Raw genomic sequence first — 22,066 nt, 5'->3', positions numbered from 1 at the left:
GTGTGTCCAGCTGGTATTCAGGGTTGATCACATTCAGTATCAGATATGAAGGGGGAAACATAAAGAGAGCTCACCCTCTCCTTCCCCAAGTGCTAAAATCACAATTGGTATAAGGGGCTCGATAAAGCTTGGTAAGCTACATTAAATATTGACAGAGTGATGGTATAAATGTATAATTTATGAGCTGAGGGAATTTATTTGATTTCCCTAAGCACCATTTTAGAAGATCAATGAGTCCAGTCCAAAACTGTTACAGGTGAGAAGTAAGTTTACAACAGACTTGATCCAGGGAGATTGGCTTTCTGTTGTTCTAGTATTGTATAAGTAGACCACTACATTCTGGTTATTGTTTGCACACACACACACACACACACACACACACACACACACACACACACACACACACACACACACACACACACACACACACACACACACACACACACACACACACACACCTGCTATCCTATAAATCTCGGTGAGCCTCTGAGACAGCGCCCATTGAGCGGATCGGCATCACGGTCTCACCTACACCTCTGCTCAGAGCCGCGACGCCCCTCCCTCTCCCGGTCCACACCGATAAATGGGTTAATGCTGTCACCAGGAGAAGACAAATGAACCGAGCACACACAACAGGAGATCCCTTTCTCCCGAACTAACCCCTCTTCGCTCGCCGTTGCTGCTTTATCGATTGAGAAGAAACATTCTCCTTCGTTTGTTTTTTGAGATTCGGAAAATATTTGATCTGCAAGCTTTATTGAGACAGAGAAGCGGACTGGTATCACCGGCACTCCAGATCCGTGGGCGACTGGGCAGGGAGGTGTCTGTCGGTCTATCTGCTGCAGGAGTGAATCATTGCGTCGGGGCTCGGAAGATTAGACACCCCGCTTATCACCACTCCAACTCCCGGAGGTCTCTGATGGTATTTGGAGATAGAGACGGATAAGTGAGCCAATTCAAATAGATTACAGCTAAGCTGATATCGTCTGTGCACCTATAAAGTAGCCTGCCCTATAGGATTTTAAATGGGTTTTTAAAAAGGCACTACAAGTTCACTGGAGACTTGGATCAGTGACGTTTTGGCGTTTGCCATATCAGGTGATCTTGAAGAGTGAAAAGAAAAGATTTGAAGATCATTACATTTTGGGGGGGATCCCAATCACTTCCAGAAAATAGCTGTCTGATATGAGTGTAAACAGAGTCGAGTCTGGGTGACCCCCCTAGCCTGATAAAAACGGATTGAATCTTAATTGACCGGATCAGCGTCTTAACAGGTAGGCACTTAACCGATCATTCAATTCAGTTGAGAGTGTTCGGTGATATGGGCTCTTGCCGTCGCCACTGATTAAAACATGTATGGGGTGTGCGTGTGAGTATGTGCCACCGTTAACGTGGATACCGTTTGGGTGACTCACGCGCGGTCACACCGTTACGCTTGCCGCCAGGCTGCTGCACCTGTTGTAATTGGTGCAAATGGGAAAGAAACGGGATGCGTAGTTTTTCACCCGCAGGGGACATGTCCAAATTATAGACGGTGTATGTGTCATTGGTAGAACGTCGACTACATCCGGCCGCTGTCATCGCATTCTACAACGGAACTGTTTTTCTTTGTTGAAGAATGAGATATCTTCATTAAGATTGTAATTTAGCTATGGGCTGAATTTAATTCTGCATAATTCAGCTCAATTTATTTTAATGCTACAGAAAATGTCACCTAATAATTCAAATAAATCTAATATTCATAGCCTACATGATAATGATGTGTGTGTATTTGGGTGCGCGCGCCCGCGCGCGCGCGTGTGTGTGTGTGTGTGTGTGTGTGTGTGTGTGTGTGTGTGTGTGTGTGTGTGTGTGTGTGTGTGTGTGTGTGTGTGTGTGTGTGTGTGTGTGTGTGAATAAGATAGTGAAAGAGAGAGAGAGACACCATTGCTTCTATTTATTGCAGCATGTGTTGCGTAGTATTCAATGGGAAGCACCTGAATTGTTGTCCACTATCAGGTAAAAGCACAAGCTACAACTCCAGGCGTGGTTTAACATTCTCACCTCTCCAGTCCATGTTTCTCTCTCTGATAAATTGGGGCAATATCGTGTCATAAACCATAAACCGGTCATAAACCATCATGGCCAAATATGTCACCTGTCATGCGCACAATCATCACAAGACAGATGAACTGTGAGTATGATAATGGCTGGAGAGAGTGCGCGCGCGCGCATGTGTGTGTGCAGGGCCGGTTCCTGGCATAAGCGACATAAGTGAGGGGGCCCCTCCCAAAATATATATATGTATTTTTTTAGGAACTCCATTGGGGTCTCAACTAACTGTTAGAATAGCAGAATACACAAGGTGCAATTTTCAAATGTGGTTGTGCATCAGCAGTTCTTCTCTTGTTATGTCAGTCACTGATAGTCACTCAATTAGCCATGTCAGCTACCAATTTTTAGATTGTTAAGTTAGTCTAGCCACAAGCCAGCTATCTAAACTTGTAGTAATCTGTAAGTCGCTCTGGATAAGAGCGTCTGCTAAATGACTTAAATGTAAATGTAAATGTAATCATGACTGAATACCGACAGGCTCGCAGGGCAGGTGCTCAGGGGCCCTGACTTCCAGGGGGCCCCCATTGATTTTGTTAATCACTCTCACTCAGATATCATTCATATGGCATAAGTCTTGGAAACAGGTAAAGAACTGTAGGAAATGTGCTTTAAAAAGAAAATGATTTCCCTCTACCCCATGGCAAAATGGGTAGAATTGCCGTAAAACTGCACACATTTCTCGGGTGTGTGTGTGTGTGTGCGTGCGTGCGACACAACGATTGTAACGGATGGAGAAAATCCGCTATTTTCTTGTCACACTCAAGTCTCGTGGGTGGTCTTGGCAGGATGGCACAAGTCATGGTAACAAAGAAAAATGCGAGGAGGTTATTTTCGCGGGCTGCTCTCTCCATCGGACAGTCGGTGTGTTTAGTTGCTTGGACCGTATTACAGTAGTAGCCAAGTGTAGTGTAGGACAAAGACACAGACACTGATTGTCCTTGTAAGAATATTAGGGTTCTCTGTGCTTCTTTCAAATCACACTGCCAGAAGACCAAGGGCACTCATACACCCTCCTGCTTAAATCCTGCTTTGTGTAACGGAGACGGTAACAGACCTTTTCCCGCCCGGAGGCACACGTCAGGCTGGTGATGATGGGACCGGAGAGATTCGGGCTCGTGGAGTTACCGCTGCGCCCGGTAGACGTCGCCGGTTCACCTCCCCTGGAGTTGGCGGGAGAGGATCCGCGCGCAACGGGTGACCATCACGGGATTGAGAGCCTGGCTCTAGCCTCGGTTGAGGTGCCGGTGAATGTAAACTGCAGTCCGTGGGGGTAAGAAACATCAACACCCGGGCTATACTGACTGGTGCTGTGTGAAACCTAGGCTGCTGTACTAGTCCTGTCACTGCGCAAGGTGACTTTGGTTTTTGGCTACTCGGCTACTTCATCATGACCGCTGGTTTGACAGCTAGTGACATGTCTACAGTGACTGGGTGTCAGCCTAGTGACAGTATAGAAAGATATCACAATTTGCAGTAGCCTGTTATTCTTAATCAGGATGTTTTCCAAAGAAAAACGGGCTTTGATCCTGTTGTTCTTTCCGGTGAACAGGTAGAGACCTAGTTCTGTAGGCCTATGTTCTGATAGTGATAAAAAAAATTCTGCCAGGTCTTTTGCATTTTTACCGGAAGTAGTTGACAGTCACTAGATGGAACTCACTGTATCCACCACTGTTGTGTCTGAGAAGAACGTGAATGTTGTGTCTGAAGATCTATATATATGGCTCTGTTTGAGCCTAGTTTCCACATGCGGATTTTGTGTTGGGTCATAATAACAGACTACAGTTAACATGATATTTTGGAAAATTGTTGAATAACAGGGCAGAGTATGCTGATAAAGGAGATTAAAGTTTATATTGTCAGTCCAGCTGTTTTGCCCTCCCTGCCTGTCCTGGTCAGCTGTTAAGAATTCAATTGCAGGTAAAGGGACCAGGGAAACAGGGGCAGACTGGGACAAGAATTTGGCCCTGGCATTTTATCCACACCACCCAACATCACTGTGCGAGCCGTCAACAAAATGAAGACGTTTTGAGTGAAGTGACAACGTAGAACATATAGTCACCCTTTTTTTTGGCTGTCTAACTGATGATGGAGTCGGACCCTGTCTCTAGGCTGATGCCGCGTTTGAAATGGAATGTGAGTTTGTATGACCTCAGCTCAGCCATTCAGAAAACCGGGCCTGCCCGTCTTGGGCCGGCCGTTGCCCACCATCTAGACATCTGGAAATGCAAATGCACTACGCTAAATGCTAATAGTATTAGTTAAAACTCAAACGTTCATTAAAATACACATGCAGGGTATTGAATTAAAGCTACACTCGTCGTGAATCCAGGCAACAAGTCAGATTTTTAAAATGCTTTTCGGGCGAAAGCATGAGAAGCTATTATCTGATAGCATTTAACACCCCAAAAGACCCCTCAGGGGACGTAAACAAAATAATTAGCATAGTCGTCGCTACACAAACCACACAAATAAAATATAAAACATTCATTACCTTTGACCATCTTCTTTGTTGGCACTCCTAGATGTCCCATAATCACTATTGGGTCTTTTTTTTATTAAATCGGTCCATATATAGCCTAGATATCGATCTATGAAGACTGTGTGATAAACTGAAAAAAATAGCGTCTTATAACGTAACGTCATTTTTTTTTATTAAAAAAGTTGACGATAAACTTTCACAAAACACTTCGAAATACTTTTGTAATGCAACTTTAGGTATTAGTACACGTTAATAAGCGATCAAATTGATCACGAGGCGATGTATTTTCTTTAGCTGTCCGTCTGGAAATAATGTCAGGGTAAATCTCAACCAAAATATCCGGTCGGAGACCTGAACAAATGGCTTGTCTCTTCTTTGTTTGACCAAGAAACAAAGCCTAGGCAAATGACAACGGCACCTCAGTACCTCCAGGCTCTGATCAGACCCTACACCCAAACAAGGGCACTGTGTTCATCCACCTCTGGCCTGCTCGCCTCCCTACCACTGAGGAAGTACAGTTCCCGCTCAGCCCAGTCAAAACTGTTCGCTGCTCTGGCCCCCCAATGGTGGAACAAACTCCCTCACGACGCCAGGACAGCGGAGTCAATCACCACCTTCCGGAGACACCTGAAACCCCACCTCTTTAAGGAATACCTAGGATAGGATAAAGTAATCCTTCTCACCCCCCCCCCCCTTAAAAGATTTAGATGCACTATTGCAAAGTGGCTGTTCCACTCGATGTCATAAGGTGAATGCACCAATTTGTAAGTCGCTCTGGATAAGAGCATCTGCTAAATGACTTAAATGTAAATGTAAATGTGACAAGACTGTTGACATCGTGTGGAAGCTGTAGGTATTGCAACCTCAGCCCCATTTATTGTGGTTCGCCTTTATCAATGGGTTGAAGTGGCGGATGGATATATATTTCCATTTTCAGTGATCAGATTTTCCTGCGCTTTTCGATGAAACGCACGTTCTGTTATAGTCACAGCCGTGATTTAACCAGTTTTATAAACGTCTGAGTGTTTTCTATCCACACATACTAATCATATGCATATACTATATTCCTGGCATGAGCAGCAGGGCTCATGTTGCGCGATTTTTAACAGAATGTTCGAAAAAGTAGGGGGTAGGAGTAACAGGTTAACAGAAATTGCCCAAAAATCGTAACACTGAAATCTTAACAGGCCCACAGGCCACCTTTTTTATTGAAATATATTTGGGTATGTCAATTCCGACCAGTCCACCGACTAAAAAATTGTCAAGCCCATCTGGCATTTGACAGAATTGCCAGATGGCCAATCTGCCCCTGCAGGGAAAAATATGATATTTTAAAGTATTTTTTCAGTATTATTGACAGGGATAGATAGAAATGAGCAAGGAGGCAGACAGACAGACAGACAGACAGACAGACAGACAGACAGACAGACAGACAGACAGACAGACAGGACAGTATAGACAGTATAGACAGACAGACAGGCAGGCCGGCAGGACAGGAAAGTACAGACAGACATACAGACAGACGGACAGACAGGCAGGCAGGACAGGACAGGACAGGACAGGACAGGAAAGTACAGACAGACAGGACAGTATAGACAGACAGACAGGACAGTATAGACAGACAGACATACAGACAGGCAGGCAGGGCAGGGCAGGGCAGGGCAGGGCAGGACAGGGCAGGGCAGGGGGACAGGGCAGGGCAGGGCAGGGCAGGGCAGGGCAGGGCAGGGCAGGGCAGGGCAGGGCAGGACAGGACAGGAAAGTACAGACAGACAGACAGGTCGGGACAGTATAGACAGACAGACAGGCAGGCCGGCAGGACAGGAAAGTACAGACAGACAGACATACAGACAGACGGACAGACAGGCAGGCAGGCAGGCAGGACAGGACAGGACAGGACAGGACAGGAAAGTACAGACAGACAGACAGACAGGACAGTATAGACAGACATACAGGACAGTATAGACAGACAGACAGGCAGGCAGGGCAGGGCAGGGCAGGACAGGGCAGGGCAGGGCAGGGCAGGGCAGGACAGGACAGGACAGGAAAGTACAGACAGACAGACAGACAAACAGACAGACAGACAGGCAGGGCAGGGCAGGGCAGGGCAGGGCAGGACAGGAAAGTACAGACAGACAGGCAGACAGGACAGGAAAGTACAGACAGACAGACAGACAGACAGACAGACAGACAGACAGACAGACAGGACAGTAGGATGATAGTAGGATGATAGGGAGAAGACCAAAGGGCCAGGATTCCATTCCATGCAGGCTGAGGACCGTCCGTATATGTACAGAGGGCGGTGGCCTTAACAACTCGACCAACCTCAGGCACAGGATATTTCTTGAGTATGATCACATTTAGACAACATGTTTCCCACTGGACACAGGCGTCAGTTCAACGTCAATTATTCACATTTAGACAACATGTTTGGATATTGGACTATCGTCAAATTATGTTAGATGTCCAGCAAGAGAAGACTTGACCAACCAGCAGGCTGCGTCAATGGTTATGTCTCAGTGTGTAGGTGTATAATCAAAGATTTTTGAGTGTGTGTGTGTGTGTGTGTGTGTGTAATGGCGTGTGATAGATATTGTACCGACCTTGACCTCTCCTCCACCACTAATGCATCTTTGTCCACCGGGAACGACTAAGGTGTGAGCAACACATCTCTCTCCCTCCCCCCTCTCTTCTCTCCCTTCAATCTGTGTGGCTGCTCTGCCCCCTCTCTTCTCTCCCCAACCTCTTCTGTCTTCCTTTCTCTCCATCCTATGGGGCCTCTGCGCGCACACACACACACACACACACACACACACACACACACACACACACACACACACACACACACACACACACACACACACACACACACACACACACACACACACACACACACACACACACACACACACACACACACACACACACACACACACACACACACACACACACAGAGAGAGACAGGGACACTCATCCTATCCTGACTGTCACTCTCCGCCCCTGTTCTAAACCTGTGTTGGCAGTCTGTATCCAGACAATAATTCTATAATACATGACACAGAGGTTTCCCGCTGCAGTCTCAACCTGTCACCTCACGTCTGAGTCTGTCTGATTCCAAGCAACACAGTTAATGTGTCCTTCTTTTCATCCCACAGCTAATTCAGAGGTTATTTTAGCATAGTTTTATTGCTCTAAGCAGAGACAAGAGATAGAGGGAGCGAGAGACGGGGAAAGACAGATATAGAGACAGGGAGAGAGTGAGACAGAGAAAGAGGGAGCGAGAGACGGATAAAGACAGATATAGAGACATGGAGAGAGTGAGACAGAGATAGAGGGAGAGAGAGACGGATAAAGATACATATAGAGACAGGGAGAGAGTGAGACAGAGAAAGAAAGAGAGAGAGATGGATAAAGACAGATATAGAGACAGGGAGAGAGTGAGACAGATATAGAGACAGGGAGAGAGTGAGACAGATAAAGATACATATAGAGACATGCAGACAGAGACAGATAGACAGATACAGAGAACATTGTTTAAGGTGGTTTGTGGGGGTTGTAGTTCACTGTGTGTAAGGTTATAGTTCACTGTGTTTGTGTGTGGCTCGTTAGCGGAATGTGGAACATCTAGTTGCTGTGGCGACCTGAGGGCCTTCTCCGTGCACCTGAGCAAGTGGGACAGGATTAGAACCAAGAGCAGATGGGCTAAGTACCTCCCCCATAGAACACACACACATTAACCTGCAGCCCTCACATAGACATATTCAAATGAAACATTTTAAACCTACAGTGCATTCGGAAAGGATTCAGACCCCTTGTCTTTTTACACGTGTTGCTACATTACAGCCTTATTCTAAAATTGATTAAATTTATCAAGTTTGAAGGTAAGACCAAGATGCAGATGGTGTCAGAGTAACAATGTTTATTACGGCAACAGGGCAGGCAAACAACAGGTCAAGGCAGGCAGGGGTCGATAACCAGAGTAGGGATAAAGAGCTGGGGCAAAGGGCTGTGAGACATGGGTTTAACTCGGGACACATGAAAGGTGGAGTGTATACAAAGGGTATGGGACAACAGAAGACGAACAGCAGAGGGACTAATAATTTTAGAGATGGGAAATGGGCTAATAAACCATGGAGAGAGTTTGCGCGATTCCACCCGGAGGGCAGATCCCAGATGGATAGCCATACCCTCTGCTTGAGACGATACCGGGGAGCTGGGGTCTGATAGCGATCCGCTTGTTGTCGATACCTGGAGGTGGTCTTGAGGAGGACCGACCGGGCTCTCCTCCAGGTACGACAACAGCGGAGGACAAACATCTGGGCAGAAGGTACGCCGACCTCCTCCTCCTGCTCGGGGAAGAGCGGGTGCTGATACCCCAGGGAACATTCAAAAGGGGATAGGCCTGTGGCAGAGCAGGGAAGGGTGTTGCGTGAGTATTCCACCCACACAAGCTGCTGGCCCCAGGTGGTGGGGTTGGCAAGACCAGGCAGCGCAGTGTTGTCTCAAGGTCCTGGTTGGCTCGCTTTGACTGGTCATTGGACTGGGGGTGGAACCCAGAGGACAGGTTGCCCGAAAGCTCAATGAGGGTGCAGAACGCCTTCCAGAACTGGGACGAGAACTGGGACCCCGGTCGGAGACCATGTCCACGGGCAGTCCATGGATCCGGAAGACGTGCTGCACCATGAGCTGGGCCGTCTCCTTGGCCAAGGGTAGTTTGGGGAGAGGAATGAAGTGGGTGGCCTTGGAAAACCGATCGACCACAGTCAGGATGGCAGTGTTGCCCTCAGACGGGGGGAGACCCGTGATGAAATCCAGGGATATGTGGGACCAGGGACGGTAAGGGACAGGCAGAGGTTGCAGGAGGCCAGCCGGAGCTTGCCAATGTCTCTTGTTCTGAGCACACACTGTGCAAGCATCGATGAATGCGGAGACGTCAGGGACCATGGTGGGCCACCAAAAGCGTCGTCGCACAAAAGCTAGGGTCCGGTGGGAACACTGTGCCTCCCGGACCTGTTTCCCTGTAACCCAGCTGAGTGCCATTGCCAGGCACGAGGTGGGAAGGATGGTCTCCAAGGTAATAGCCGTGGGGCTATGGTCTCCCGGTCGATATGAGATGGAGAAGTTGATCCGTATGAACAGCAGGGCCCATCTAGCTTGCCTGAAGTTGAGTTGTTTGGCGGTTCAGAAATACTCCAGACTTTTGTGGTTGGTCCGTACGATGAACAGATGTTCCGCCCCTTCCAGCCAGTGCCTCCATTCCTCCAATGCCATCTTCACTGCGAGAAGCTCACGATTTCCCACATTGTTGTTTTTCTCCGCTGTGTTGAGGCAATGGGAGAAGAAGGTGTAGCTCCAGGTCCAGAGCAGAACGCTGGGACAGGACCGCCCCCACTCCTACATCCGACACATCGGCCTCCACCACGAACTGACGGGACGGGTCAGGATGAACCAGGATAGGAGCAGTGGTGAAGCGGTGTCTAAGGTCCTGGAACGCCCGGTCAGCGACAGAGGACCATGTGAACGGAACCTTGGGTGAAGTGAGTGCTGACAGGGTGCTGTAACCCCAGATGAAGCGGCGCCCATAAGTTGGCGAAACCCCAGAAACGTTGCTGCTGCACCCTGGACGAAGGCTGAGGCCAATTCACCACCGCTCTCACCTTCCCAGGATCCATCTGGACACTCCCAGTGGAGATCCATGTACCCCAGAAAGGGGATGGTGGATAGATGGAACTTCTTCTCTGCCTTAACAAACAGCTGGTTATGTAGGAGGCATTGAAGAACCTTTCGGACGTGGAGAACATGTTCTTGAGGGGAGCGGGAGAAGACGAGGATGTCATCAATGTAGACGAAGACGAACCGGTTCAACATGTTAAAGAGAACGTAATTTACCAGAGCCTGGAACACAGCTGGGGTGTTGGTGAGGCCAAATGGCATGACCAAATACTTGTAGTGGCCGCTGGCCATGTTGAAGGCGGTCTTCCACTCAACCCCCTCCCTTGTCGTAGGCATTCCTACGGGAGTCCTGCCACTGCAGAGTCAGCCACACTGCAGGAGTCCTGCCACTGCAGAGTCAGCCACACTGCAGGAGTCCTGCCACTGCAGAGTCAGCCACACTGCAGGAGTCCTGCCACTGCAGAGTCAGCCACACTGCAGGAGTCCTGCCACTGCAGAGTCAGCCACACTGCAAGAGTCCTGCCGAAGCTGGATTAGTTTCCGGGAAGCTTCTCTCCCGGAGAACAGGGCGTAAAAAACCTTCTTCACCTCTCCCACGAACCCCTCCAGACTAACACATATGGCCGGCTGCTGTTCCCATACAGCAGTAATCCAGGTGAGAGCCCTCCCAGACATCAGCGTGATGAGATAGGCTATCTTGGAACAATCTGAGGGGAAGGAGGAGGGCTGAAGATCAAAAATGAGGGTACACTGAGCTAGAAACGCCCGACAGGTGCTCAAATCTCCATTGAAGCGTTCAGGAGGGAGATAAACAGCTGGCTCGGGTCTGCTGGGTCAGTCATGGCCAGTTCGTACTATCAGGTTTGAAGGTAAGACCCAGATGCAGACTGTGTCGGAGTAACAATGTTTATTATGGCAACAAGGCAGGCAAGGGTCGGTAATCCAGAGGTGGGGCAAAGGTACAGGATGGCAGGCAGGGTCAGGGGCAGGCAGGGTCAGGGACAGGCAGGGTCAGGGGCAGGCAGGGTCAGGGGCAGGCAGGGTCAGGGACAGGCAGGGTCAGGGACAGGCAGAGTGGACAGGCAGGGTCAGGGGCAGGCAGAGTGGACAGGCAGGCGGGCTCAGAGACAATACAGGCAAGGATCAAAACCAGGAGGGCGAGCGAAAAGAGAGACTGGGGAGAAGCAAGAGCTGAGACGAAAAACGTTGGTTGACTTGACAAAAAAAAGTTGAACTGGCAACAGAAAAATGGAGTCTTCTTGGGTATGACGCTTGGCACACCTGTATTTGGGGGGTTTCTCCCATTCCTCTCTGCAGATCTTCTCAAGCTCTGTCATGTTGGATGGGGAGCGTTGCTCCATAGCTATTTTCAGGTCTCTCCAGAGATGTTCAATCGGCTTCAGAGACTTGTCCCGAAGCCACTCCTGCGTTGTCTTGGCTGTGTGCTTAAGGTCATTGTCCTGTTGGAAGGTGAACCTTCGCCCCAATCTGAGGTCCTGAGCGCTCTGGAGCAGGTTTTCATCAAGGATCACTCTGTACTTTGCTCCGTTCATCTTTGCCTCCATCCTGACTAGTCTCCCAGTCCCTGCAGCTGAAAAATATCCCCACAGTATGATGCTGCCTACCACCATGCTTCACTGTAGGGATGGTGCCAGGTTTCCTCCAGACGTGACGCTTAGCATTCAGGCCAAAGAGTTCAATCTTGGTTTCATCAGTCCAGAGAATCTTGTTTCCAAACTTCTTCCATTTAAGAATGATGGAGGCCACTGTGCTCTTGGGGACCTTCAATGCGGCAGAATTTTTTTGGCACCCTTCCCCAGTGTGCCTCGACACAATCCTGTCTCAGAGCTCTACGGACAAGTCCTTTGACCTGATAGCCTGGTTTTTGCTCTAAAATGCACTGTCAAGTGTGGGACCTTATATAGACAGGTGTGTGCCTTTCCAAATCATGTCCAATCAATTGAATTTACCACAGGTGGACTCCAATGAAAACAGGATGCACCTGAGCTCAATTTTGAGTCTCATAGCAAATGGTCTGAATACTTATGTAAATTAGGTGTTTCAGTTTTTTATTTTAAACACATTTGGAAAAATCTATGAAAGCCTGTTTTGGCTTTTATATTGTGTGTAGATTGCTGAGAAAAAAACAACAATTTAATCCATTTTAGAATAAGGCTGTAACGTAACAAACCCGGAAAAAGTCAAGGGGTCTGAATACTTTCCGAAGGCACTGTATGTCCTCTGTTTAGGTCATCAAAGCATACCTCTACATTTCCCAGTTCTCTTACCCTTTACCCTGCATATGTTTCTCCTCTCCTCTTCTGTCCTTTCATCCTCTGCTTTTATACAGGGGATTCAAAGTCAACAGAGGTGTCTTTTCATTGTGTGGAGAGGAGAGGAAAGCAGAGGAGGGGAACGGGAAGAGAAGAAAGTGTGTAGACTGGCCTTCCTCTCAATCTCTCCCAGCAGTAAAGAGACATGTCTCTCTGTCTCTTTGTGCAACAGGCCTGCAGATATCTGTCATAGTACAGTGTATAAAAACACTCCTCTTTCTCCATCTTCTGCTCCCTTTCAGGGATCTTTGTCTGCCAGTCTCCCCTTTCTCTGTCTTTATCTCTCTCTCTTTCTCTCAGCGGTTGATAACTCTCTTTGTCATGACGTGAGTATCGGTGCATCTGTCAGTTGGTGGGGTCGCTCAGTGAGCCACTCTGTCCCTGTGGACAGAGTGGAGGGATAGGAACAAGTCAGACACATTGACAGGAGGGTTAGAATAAATGATGGAGGGAGAGAGAGTGAGAGAAAGGGATGAAATAAAGGGGAGGGGGGGTAATATAATATAATAATATACGTACATGGTTAATGAGGTGAGGGGAGCAAGGTGGAATGGAGGGAGGGAGGGAGGGAGGGAGGGAGGGAGGGGGAGGGAGGGGGAGGGAGGGAGGGAGGGAGGGAGGGAGGGAGGGAGGGAGGGAGGGAGGGAGGGAGGGAGGGATAGCAGGGTTAGATTAAGTGATGGAGAGTGACAGGACTTTATTCAGGTTTTTATCTCTATGGGCCAGGTGCCTGAGACCGAAACTGAGGGAGGAGGGAAGGAGGAGATGAGGGAGGAGGGAAGGAGGAGATGAGTGAAGGGAAGGGGAGGAGGAAGGGAAGGGAGATGAGTGGAGGGAAGGGAGATGAGTGGAGGGAAGGGAGATGAGTGGAGGGAAGGGGAGGAGGAGGTAAGTGGAGGGAAGGGAAGGAGGAGATGAGTGGAGGGAAGGGAAGGAGGAAGGGAGAGGAGTGGAGGGAAGGGAATGGGAGGAGGAAGGGAGATGCGGACGAGTAGGCAGGGAGAGAGGGAAACTTGGGAGCAAGGGAGGAAGAGGTGAGGATTAGAGGGGAGGAGGGAGAGAAAGATGGAGGATGTACACTTTCCTTCACACACTTATTTTTGCACACAGACCCCTTCGAAACTATATGTGTGATTTTTGCAGAGAGAAGATGCCGTTCCACCACGTCAGGTCTACTCTGCTCTACACTGGAAGTCTCCTGAGCCGGACACTGTCTGAAGGGAGCGAAACCTTCCAACTCACCAGCATCTCCACAGAGGAGCTAGGAGGTCAGTGTGTGTGCATGTGTGTGTGTGTGTGTGTGTGTGTGTGTCTGTGTGTGTGTGTGTCTGTGTGTGTCTGTGTGTGTGTGTGTGTGTGTGTGTGTGTGTGTGTGTGTGTGTGTGTGTGTGTGTGTGTGTGTGTGTGTGTGTGTGTGTGTGTGTGTGTGTGTGTGTGTGTGTGTGTGTGTGTGTGTGTGTGTGTGTGTGTGCGTGCGTGCGTGCGTGCGTGCGTGCGTGCGTGCGTGCGTGCGTGCGTGCGTGCGTGCGTGCGTGCGTGCGTGCGTGCGTGCGTGCGTGCGTGCGTGCGTGCGTGCGTGCGTGCGTGTTTATGTGTATGTATGTGTAATACTGCGTGTGTTGCCAATTTATTAAAATAAAAAAAAGAAATACCTTATTTACATAAGTATTCAGACCCTTCGAAATTGAGTCCACCTGGGGTAAATTCAATTGATTGGACATGATTATGAAAGGCACACGCCTGTCTATATAAGGTCTAATAGTTGACATGACATCTTAGAGCAAAAACCAAGCCATGAGGTCGAAGGAAATGTGCACCTGTACTGACCTCGCCTACTGGATGATAGCGTGGTGAACAGGCCGGGGCTCAGGTGGTTATCAAATATTTATATATTTCTTAATTCCATTCTTTTACCTTTTAGATTTGTGTTTATTGTTGTGAATCGTTTTTAGATATTACTGCACTGTTGGGGCAAAGAACATCAGCATTTCGCTACACCCGCAATAACATCCGCTAAATACTGTATGTGTATGTGACCAATAACATTTGATTTGATTTGAACAATGGTGGACATCTTGACGCAAGTGGGGAAAGCAGACTGGGATAGGGAGAGATTGAATATGTCCGTAAACACTCCAACCAGCTGGTCTGCGCATGCTCTGAGGACGCGGCTGGGGACGCCGTCTGGTCCGGCAGCGAGGGTTAACACGTTTAAATGTCTTACTCACATCGGCCAAGGAGTAGGAGAGGCCACAGTCCTTGGTAGCAGGCCGCGTCGGTGCCACTGTGTGATCCTCAAAGAGGACGAAAAAGGTGTTCAGCTTGTCCGGAATAAAAATGTACTGCTGTAATTATGTACTTCTGCAATTACGTACCGACAATTATGTACTGACTCATGTACTGTTGTACTGACAAACTGTTGTACTGATGTACTGTTGTATTCATGTAATGATGTACTGTTGTACTCATGTACTGTTGTACTGATGTAATGATGTACTATTGTACTGTTGTACTCATGTACTGTTGTGCTGATGAACTGTTGTACTGCTATAATGATGTACTCATGTACTGTTGTACTGATGTACTCATGTACTGTTGTACTTATGTACTGATGTACTGTTGTACTGATGTACTTATGTACTGTTGTACTGCTGTAATGATGTACTCATGTACTGTTGTACTCATGTACTTATGTACTTATGTACTCATGTACTCATATATATGCCATTTTAGCAGACGCTTTTATCCAAAGCGACTTACAGTCATGTGTGCATACATTCTACGTATGGGTGGTCCCGGGGATCGAACCCACTACCCTGGCGTTACAAAGCGCCATGCTCTACCAACTGAGCTACAGAAGGACTCATGTAATGATGTACTGATGTACTGTTGTACTGATGTACTGTTGTATTGATGTACTGATGTACTGTTGTACTGATGTACTGTTGTACTGCTATAATGATGTACTCATGTACTGTTGTACTGATGAACTGTTGTACTGATGTACTGTTGTACTGATGTACTTATGTACTGATGTACTGTTGTACTGATGTACTGTTGTACTGATGTACTTATGTACTGATGTACTGTTGTACTGATGTACTGTTGTACTGCTATAATGATGTACTCATGTACTGTTGTAATGATGTACTGTTGTACTGATGTACTGATGTACTGTTGTACTGATGTACTGTTGTACTGTTGTACTGTTGTACTCATGTACTGTTGTACTCATGTACTGTTGTACTGATGAACTGTTGTACTGCTGTAATGATGTACTCATGTACTGTTGTACTGATGTACTGATGTACTCATGTACTGTTGTACTGTTGTACTTATGTACTGATGTACTGTTGTACTGATGTACTTATGTACTGTTGTACTGCTGTAATGATGTACTCATGTACTGTTGTACTGATGTACGGTTGTACTCATGTACTGTTGTACTAATGTAATGATGTACTGATGTACTGTTGTACTGATGTACTGTTGTACTGATGTACTGTTGTACTGATGTACTGTTGTACTGATGTACTGTTGTACTGATGTACTGATGTACTGATGTACTGTTGTACTGATGTACTGTTGTACTGATGTACTGATGTACTGTTGTACTGATGTACTGTTGTACTGATGTACTGATGTACTGTTGTACTGATGTACTGTTGTACTGCTATAATGATGTACTCATGTACTGTTGTACTGATGAACTGTTGTACTGATGTACTGTTGTACTGATGTACTTATGTACTGATGTACTGTTGTACTGATGTACTGTTGTACTGATGTACTTATGTACTGATGTACTGTTGTACTGATGTACTGTTGTACTGCTATAATGATGTACTCATGTACTGTTGTAATGATGTACTGATGTACTGTTGTACTGATGTACTGTTGTACTGTTGTACTCATGTACTGTTGTACTGCTATAATGATGTACTCATGTACTGTTGTACTGATGAACTGTTGTACTGATGTACTGTTGTACTGATGTACTTATGTACTGATGTACTGTTGTACTGATGTACTGTTATACTGATGTACTTATGTACTGATGTACTGTTGTACTGATGTACTGTTGTACTGCTATAATGATGTACTCATGTACTGTTGTAATGATGTACTGATGTACTGTTGTACTGATGTACTGATGTACTGATGTACTGTTGTACTGATGTACTGTTGTACTGTTGTACTCATGTACTGTTGTACTCATGTACTGTTGTACTGATGAACTGTTGTACTGCTGTAATGATGTACTCATGTACTGTTGTACTGATGTACTGATGTACTCATGTACTGTTGTACTGTTGTACTGTTGTACTTATGTACTGATGTACTGATGTACTTATGTACTGTTGTACTGCTGTAATGATGTACTCATGTACTGTTGTACTGATGTACGGTTGTACTCATGTACTGTTGTACTAATGTAATGATGTACTGATGTACTGTTATACTGATGTACTGTTGTACTGATTTACTGTTGTACTGATGTACTGTTGTACTGATGTACTGTTGTACTCATGTAATGATGTACTGTTGTACTGTTGTACTGATGTACTGTTGTACTGATGTACTGATGTACTGTTGTACTGATGTACTGATGTACTGTTGTACTGATGTACTGTTGTACTCATGTACTGTTGTACTGATGTACTGTTGTACTGATGTACTGATGTACTGATGTACTGTTGTACTGATGTACTGATGTACTGATGTACTGTTGTACTGATGTACTGTTGTACTGATAATAATAATAATAATAATAATGTACTGATGTACTGTTGTACTGATGTACTGTTGTACTGCTATAATGATGTACTCATGTACTGTTGTACTGATGAACTGTTGTACTGATGTACTGTTGTACTGATGTACTTATGTACTGATGTACTGTTGTACTGATGTACTGTTGTACTGATGTACTTATGTACTGATGTACTGTTGTACTGATGTACTGTTGTACTGCTATAATGATGTACTCATGTACTGTTGTAATGATGTACTGATGTACTGTTGTACTGATGTACTGATGTACTGATGTACTGTTGTACTGATGTACTGTTGTACTGTTGTACTCATGTACTGTTGTACTGCTATAATGATGTACTCATGTACTGTTGTACTGATGAACTGTTGTACTGATGTACTGTTGTACTGATGTACTTATGTACTGATGTACTGTTGTACTGATGTACTGTTGTACTGATGTACTTATGTACTGATGTACTGTTGTACTGATGTACTGTTGTACTGCTATAATGATGTACTCATGTACTGTTGTAATGATGTACTGATGTACTGTTGTACTGATGTACTGATGTACTGATGTACTGTTGTACTGATGTACTGTTGTACTGTTGTACTCATGTACTGTTGTACTCATGTACTGTTGTACTGATGAACTGTTGTACTGCTGTAATGATGTACTCATGTACTGTTGTACTGATGTACTGATGTACTCATGTACTGTTGTACTGTTGTACTGTTGTACTTATGTACTGATGTACTGATGTACTTATGTACTGTTGTACTGCTGTAATGATGTACTCATGTACTGTTGTACTGATGTACGGTTGTACTCATGTACTGTTGTACTAATGTAATGATGTACTGATGTACTGTTGTACTGATGTACTGTTGTACTGATGTACTGTTGTACTGATGTACTGTTGTACTGATGTACTGTTGTACTGATGTACTGTTGTACTGATGTACTGTTGTACTGATGTACTGTTGTAATGATGTACTGATGTACTGTTGTACTGATGTACTGATGTACTGATGTACTGTTGTACTGATGTACTGTTGTACTGCTATAATGATGTACTCATGTACTGTTGTAATGATGTACTGTTGTACTGATGTACTGATGTACTGTTGTACTGATGTACTGTTGTACTGTTGTACTCATGTACTGTTGTACTCATGTACTGTTGTACTGATGAACTGTTGTACTGCTGTAATGATGTACTCATGTACTGTTGTACTGATGTACTGATGTACTCATGTACTGTTGTACTGTTGTACTTATGTACTGATGTACTGTTGTACTGATGTACTTATGTACTGTTGTACTGCTGTAATGATGTACTCATGTACTGTTGTACTGATGTACGGTTGTACTCATGTACTGTTGTACTAATGTAATGATGTACTGATGTACTGTTGTACTGATGTACTGTTGTACTGATGTACTGTTGTACTGATGTACTGTTGTACTCATGTAATGATGTACTGTTGTACTGATGTACTGTTGTACTGATGTACTGTTGTACTGATGTACTGATGTACTGTTGTACTGATGTACTGTTGTACTGATGTACTGATGTACTGTTGTACTGATGTACTGTTGTACTGCTATAATGATGTACTCATGTACTGTTGTACTGATGAACTGTTGTACTGATGTACTGTTGTACTGATGTACTTATGTACTGATGTACTGTTGTACTGATGTACTGTTGTACTGATGTACTTATGTACTGATGTACTGTTGTACTGATGTACTGTTGTACTGCTATAATGATGTACTCATGTACTGTTGTAATGATGTACTGATGTACTGTTGTACTGATGTACTGATGTACTGATGTACTGTTGTACTGATGTACTGTTGTACTGTTGTACTCATGTACTGTTGTACTGCTATAATGATGTACTCATGTACTGTTGTACTGATGAACTGTTGTACTGATGTACTGTTGTACTGATGTACTTATGTACTGATGTACTGTTGTACTGATGTACTGTTGTACTGATGTACTTATGTACTGATGTACTGTTGTACTGATGTACTGTTGTACTGCTATAATGATGTACTCATGTACTGTTGTAATGATGTACTGATGTACTGTTGTACTGATGTACTGATGTACTGATGTACTGTTGTACTGATGTACTGTTGTACTGTTGTACTCATGTACTGTTGTACTCATGTACTGTTGTACTGATGAACTGTTGTACTGCTGTAATGATGTACTCATGTACTGTTGTACTGATGTACTGATGTACTGATGTACTCATGTACTGTTGTACTGTTGTACTGTTGTACTTATGTACTGATGTACTGATGTACTTATGTACTGTTGTACTGCTGTAATGATGTACTCATGTACTGTTGTACTGATGTACGGTTGTACTCATGTACTGTTGTACTAATGTAATGATGTACTGATGTACTGTTGTACTGATGTACTGTTGTACTGATGTACTGTTGTACTGATGTACTGTTGTACTCATGTAATGATGTACTGTTGTACTGTTGTACTGATGTACTGTTGTACTGATGTACTGATGTACTGTTGTACTGATGTACTGATGTACTGTTGTACTGATGTACTGTTGTACTCATGTACTGTTGTACTGATGTACTGTTGTACTGATGTACTGATGTACTGATGTACTGTTGTACTGATGTACTGATGTACTGATGTACTGTTGTACTGATGTACTGTTGTACTGATGTACTGATGTACTGTTGTACTGATGTACTGTTGTACTGCTATAATGATGTACTCATGTACTGTTGTACTGATGAACTGTTGTACTGATGTACTGTTGTACTGATGTACTTATGTACTGATGTACTGTTGTACTGATGTACTGTTGTACTGATGTACTTATGTACTGATGTACTGTTGTACTGATGTACTGTTGTACTGCTATAATGATGTACTCATGTACTGTTGTAATGATGTACTGATGTACTGTTGTACTGATGTACTGATGTACTGATGTACTGTTGTACTGATGTACTGTTGTACTCATGTACTGTTGTACTGCTATAATGATGTACTCATGTACTGTTGTACTGATGAACTGTTGTACTGATGTACTGTTGTACTGATGTACTTATGTACTGATGTACTGTTGTACTGATGTACTGTTGTACTGATGTACTTATGTACTGATGTACTGTTGTACTGATGTACTGTTGTACTGCTATAATGATGTACTCATGTACTGTTGTAATGATGTACTGATGTACTGTTGTACTGATGTACTGATGTACTGTTGTACTGATGTACTGTTGTACTGTTGTACTCATGTACTGTTGTACTCATGTACTGTTGTACTGATGAACTGTTGTACTGCTGTAATGATGTACTCATGTACTGTTGTACTGATGTACTGATGTACTCATGTACTGTTGTACTGTTGTACTGTTGTACTTATGTACTGATGTACTGATGTACTTATGTACTGTTGTACTGCTGTAATGATGTACTCATGTACTGTTGTACTGATGTACGGTTGTACTCATGTACTGTTGTACTAATGTAATGATGTACTGATGTACTGTTGTACTGATGTACTGTTGTACTGATGTACTGTTGTACTGATGTACTGTTGTACTGATGTACTGTTGTACTCATGTAATGATGTACTGTTGTACTGATGTACTGTTGTACTGATGTACTGTTGTACTGATGTACTGTTGTACTGATGTACTGATGTACTGTTGTACTGATGTACTGATGTACTGTTGTACTGATGTACTGTTGTACTGATGTACTGTTGTACTGATGTACTGATGTACTGATGTACTGTTGTACTGATGTACTGATGTACTGATGTACTGTTGTACTGCTATAATGATGTACTCATGTACTGTTGTACTGATGAACTGTTGTACTGATGTACTGTTGTACTGATGTACTTATGTACTGATGTACTGATGTACTGTTGTACTGATGTACTGTTGTACTGATGTACTGATGTACTTATGTACTGATGTACTGTTGTACTGATGTACTGTTGTACTGCTATAATGATGTACTCATGTACTGTTGTAATGATGTACTATCGTACTGATGTACTGTTGTACTGATGTACTGTTGTACTGATGTACTGTTGTACTGATGTACTGATGTACTGTTGTACTGATGTACTGTTGTACTGATGTACTGATGTACTTATGTTTATAAAGATTGAAGGATCTATCACAGTGTGAGCCACAAACACACACACACACACACACACACACACACACACACACACACACACACACACACACACACACACACACACACACACACACACACACACACACACACACACACACACACAGCAGTAATACATGTGATGGCTCATACAGACATACAGCAGAGAATGTCTCTTCTGTATGGTGCTGCATACTGATAAATCATTTTGTTTTAGATGAAAGAGAGACATTGTCAATCCCATGCCCTTTGTTTGTAGAGAGAGAAAGAGAGAAAAGCTCTGGGGTTGTTTTCTGTTGAAATGGGAGGTTTACAGGCTTAGACGGGTGTTGTGACTTAACTCAAACACTCAGAGAACTGACAGAGCAAAGACAAGCAGGAGAGACACATCTAAGACTGGATTAGTACACTGACACAGAGGAGAGGAGACACGGTGGAGAGAGTGGAGGGGAGAGGAGACACATCTAAGACTGGATTAGTACACTGACACATAGGAGAGGAGACACGGTGGAGAGAGTGGAGGGGAGAGGAGACAC

The 22,066-nt window shown here is 44.9% G+C and overlaps 1 protein-coding gene across 1 annotated transcript in view; it reads left to right on the top strand.

Moving 5' to 3' along the window:
- Positions 1-611: 611 nt before the first annotated feature.
- The window catches only part of LOC118375748 (calcium-binding protein 8-like), a 73,413-nt gene continuing 51,958 nt past the window's right edge, over positions 612-22,066 (top strand). Inside the window, exons 1-2 of the mRNA XM_052520553.1 lie at positions 612-1,274; positions 13,723-13,847. Coding sequence (XP_052376513.1) covers positions 13,730-13,847 — 118 coding nt within the window. The 5' untranslated portion in view covers positions 612-1,274; positions 13,723-13,729. The remainder of the gene's footprint in view (positions 1,275-13,722; positions 13,848-22,066) is intronic.

This window comes from Oncorhynchus keta, chromosome 6 (assembly GCF_023373465.1).
Source record: "Oncorhynchus keta strain PuntledgeMale-10-30-2019 chromosome 6, Oket_V2, whole genome shotgun sequence".
Lineage (NCBI taxonomy): Eukaryota > Metazoa > Chordata > Actinopteri > Salmoniformes > Salmonidae > Oncorhynchus > Oncorhynchus keta.
Note: the sequence above shows the minus strand (reverse complement) of the source record. Positions and strands in the feature narration are given on the sequence as shown.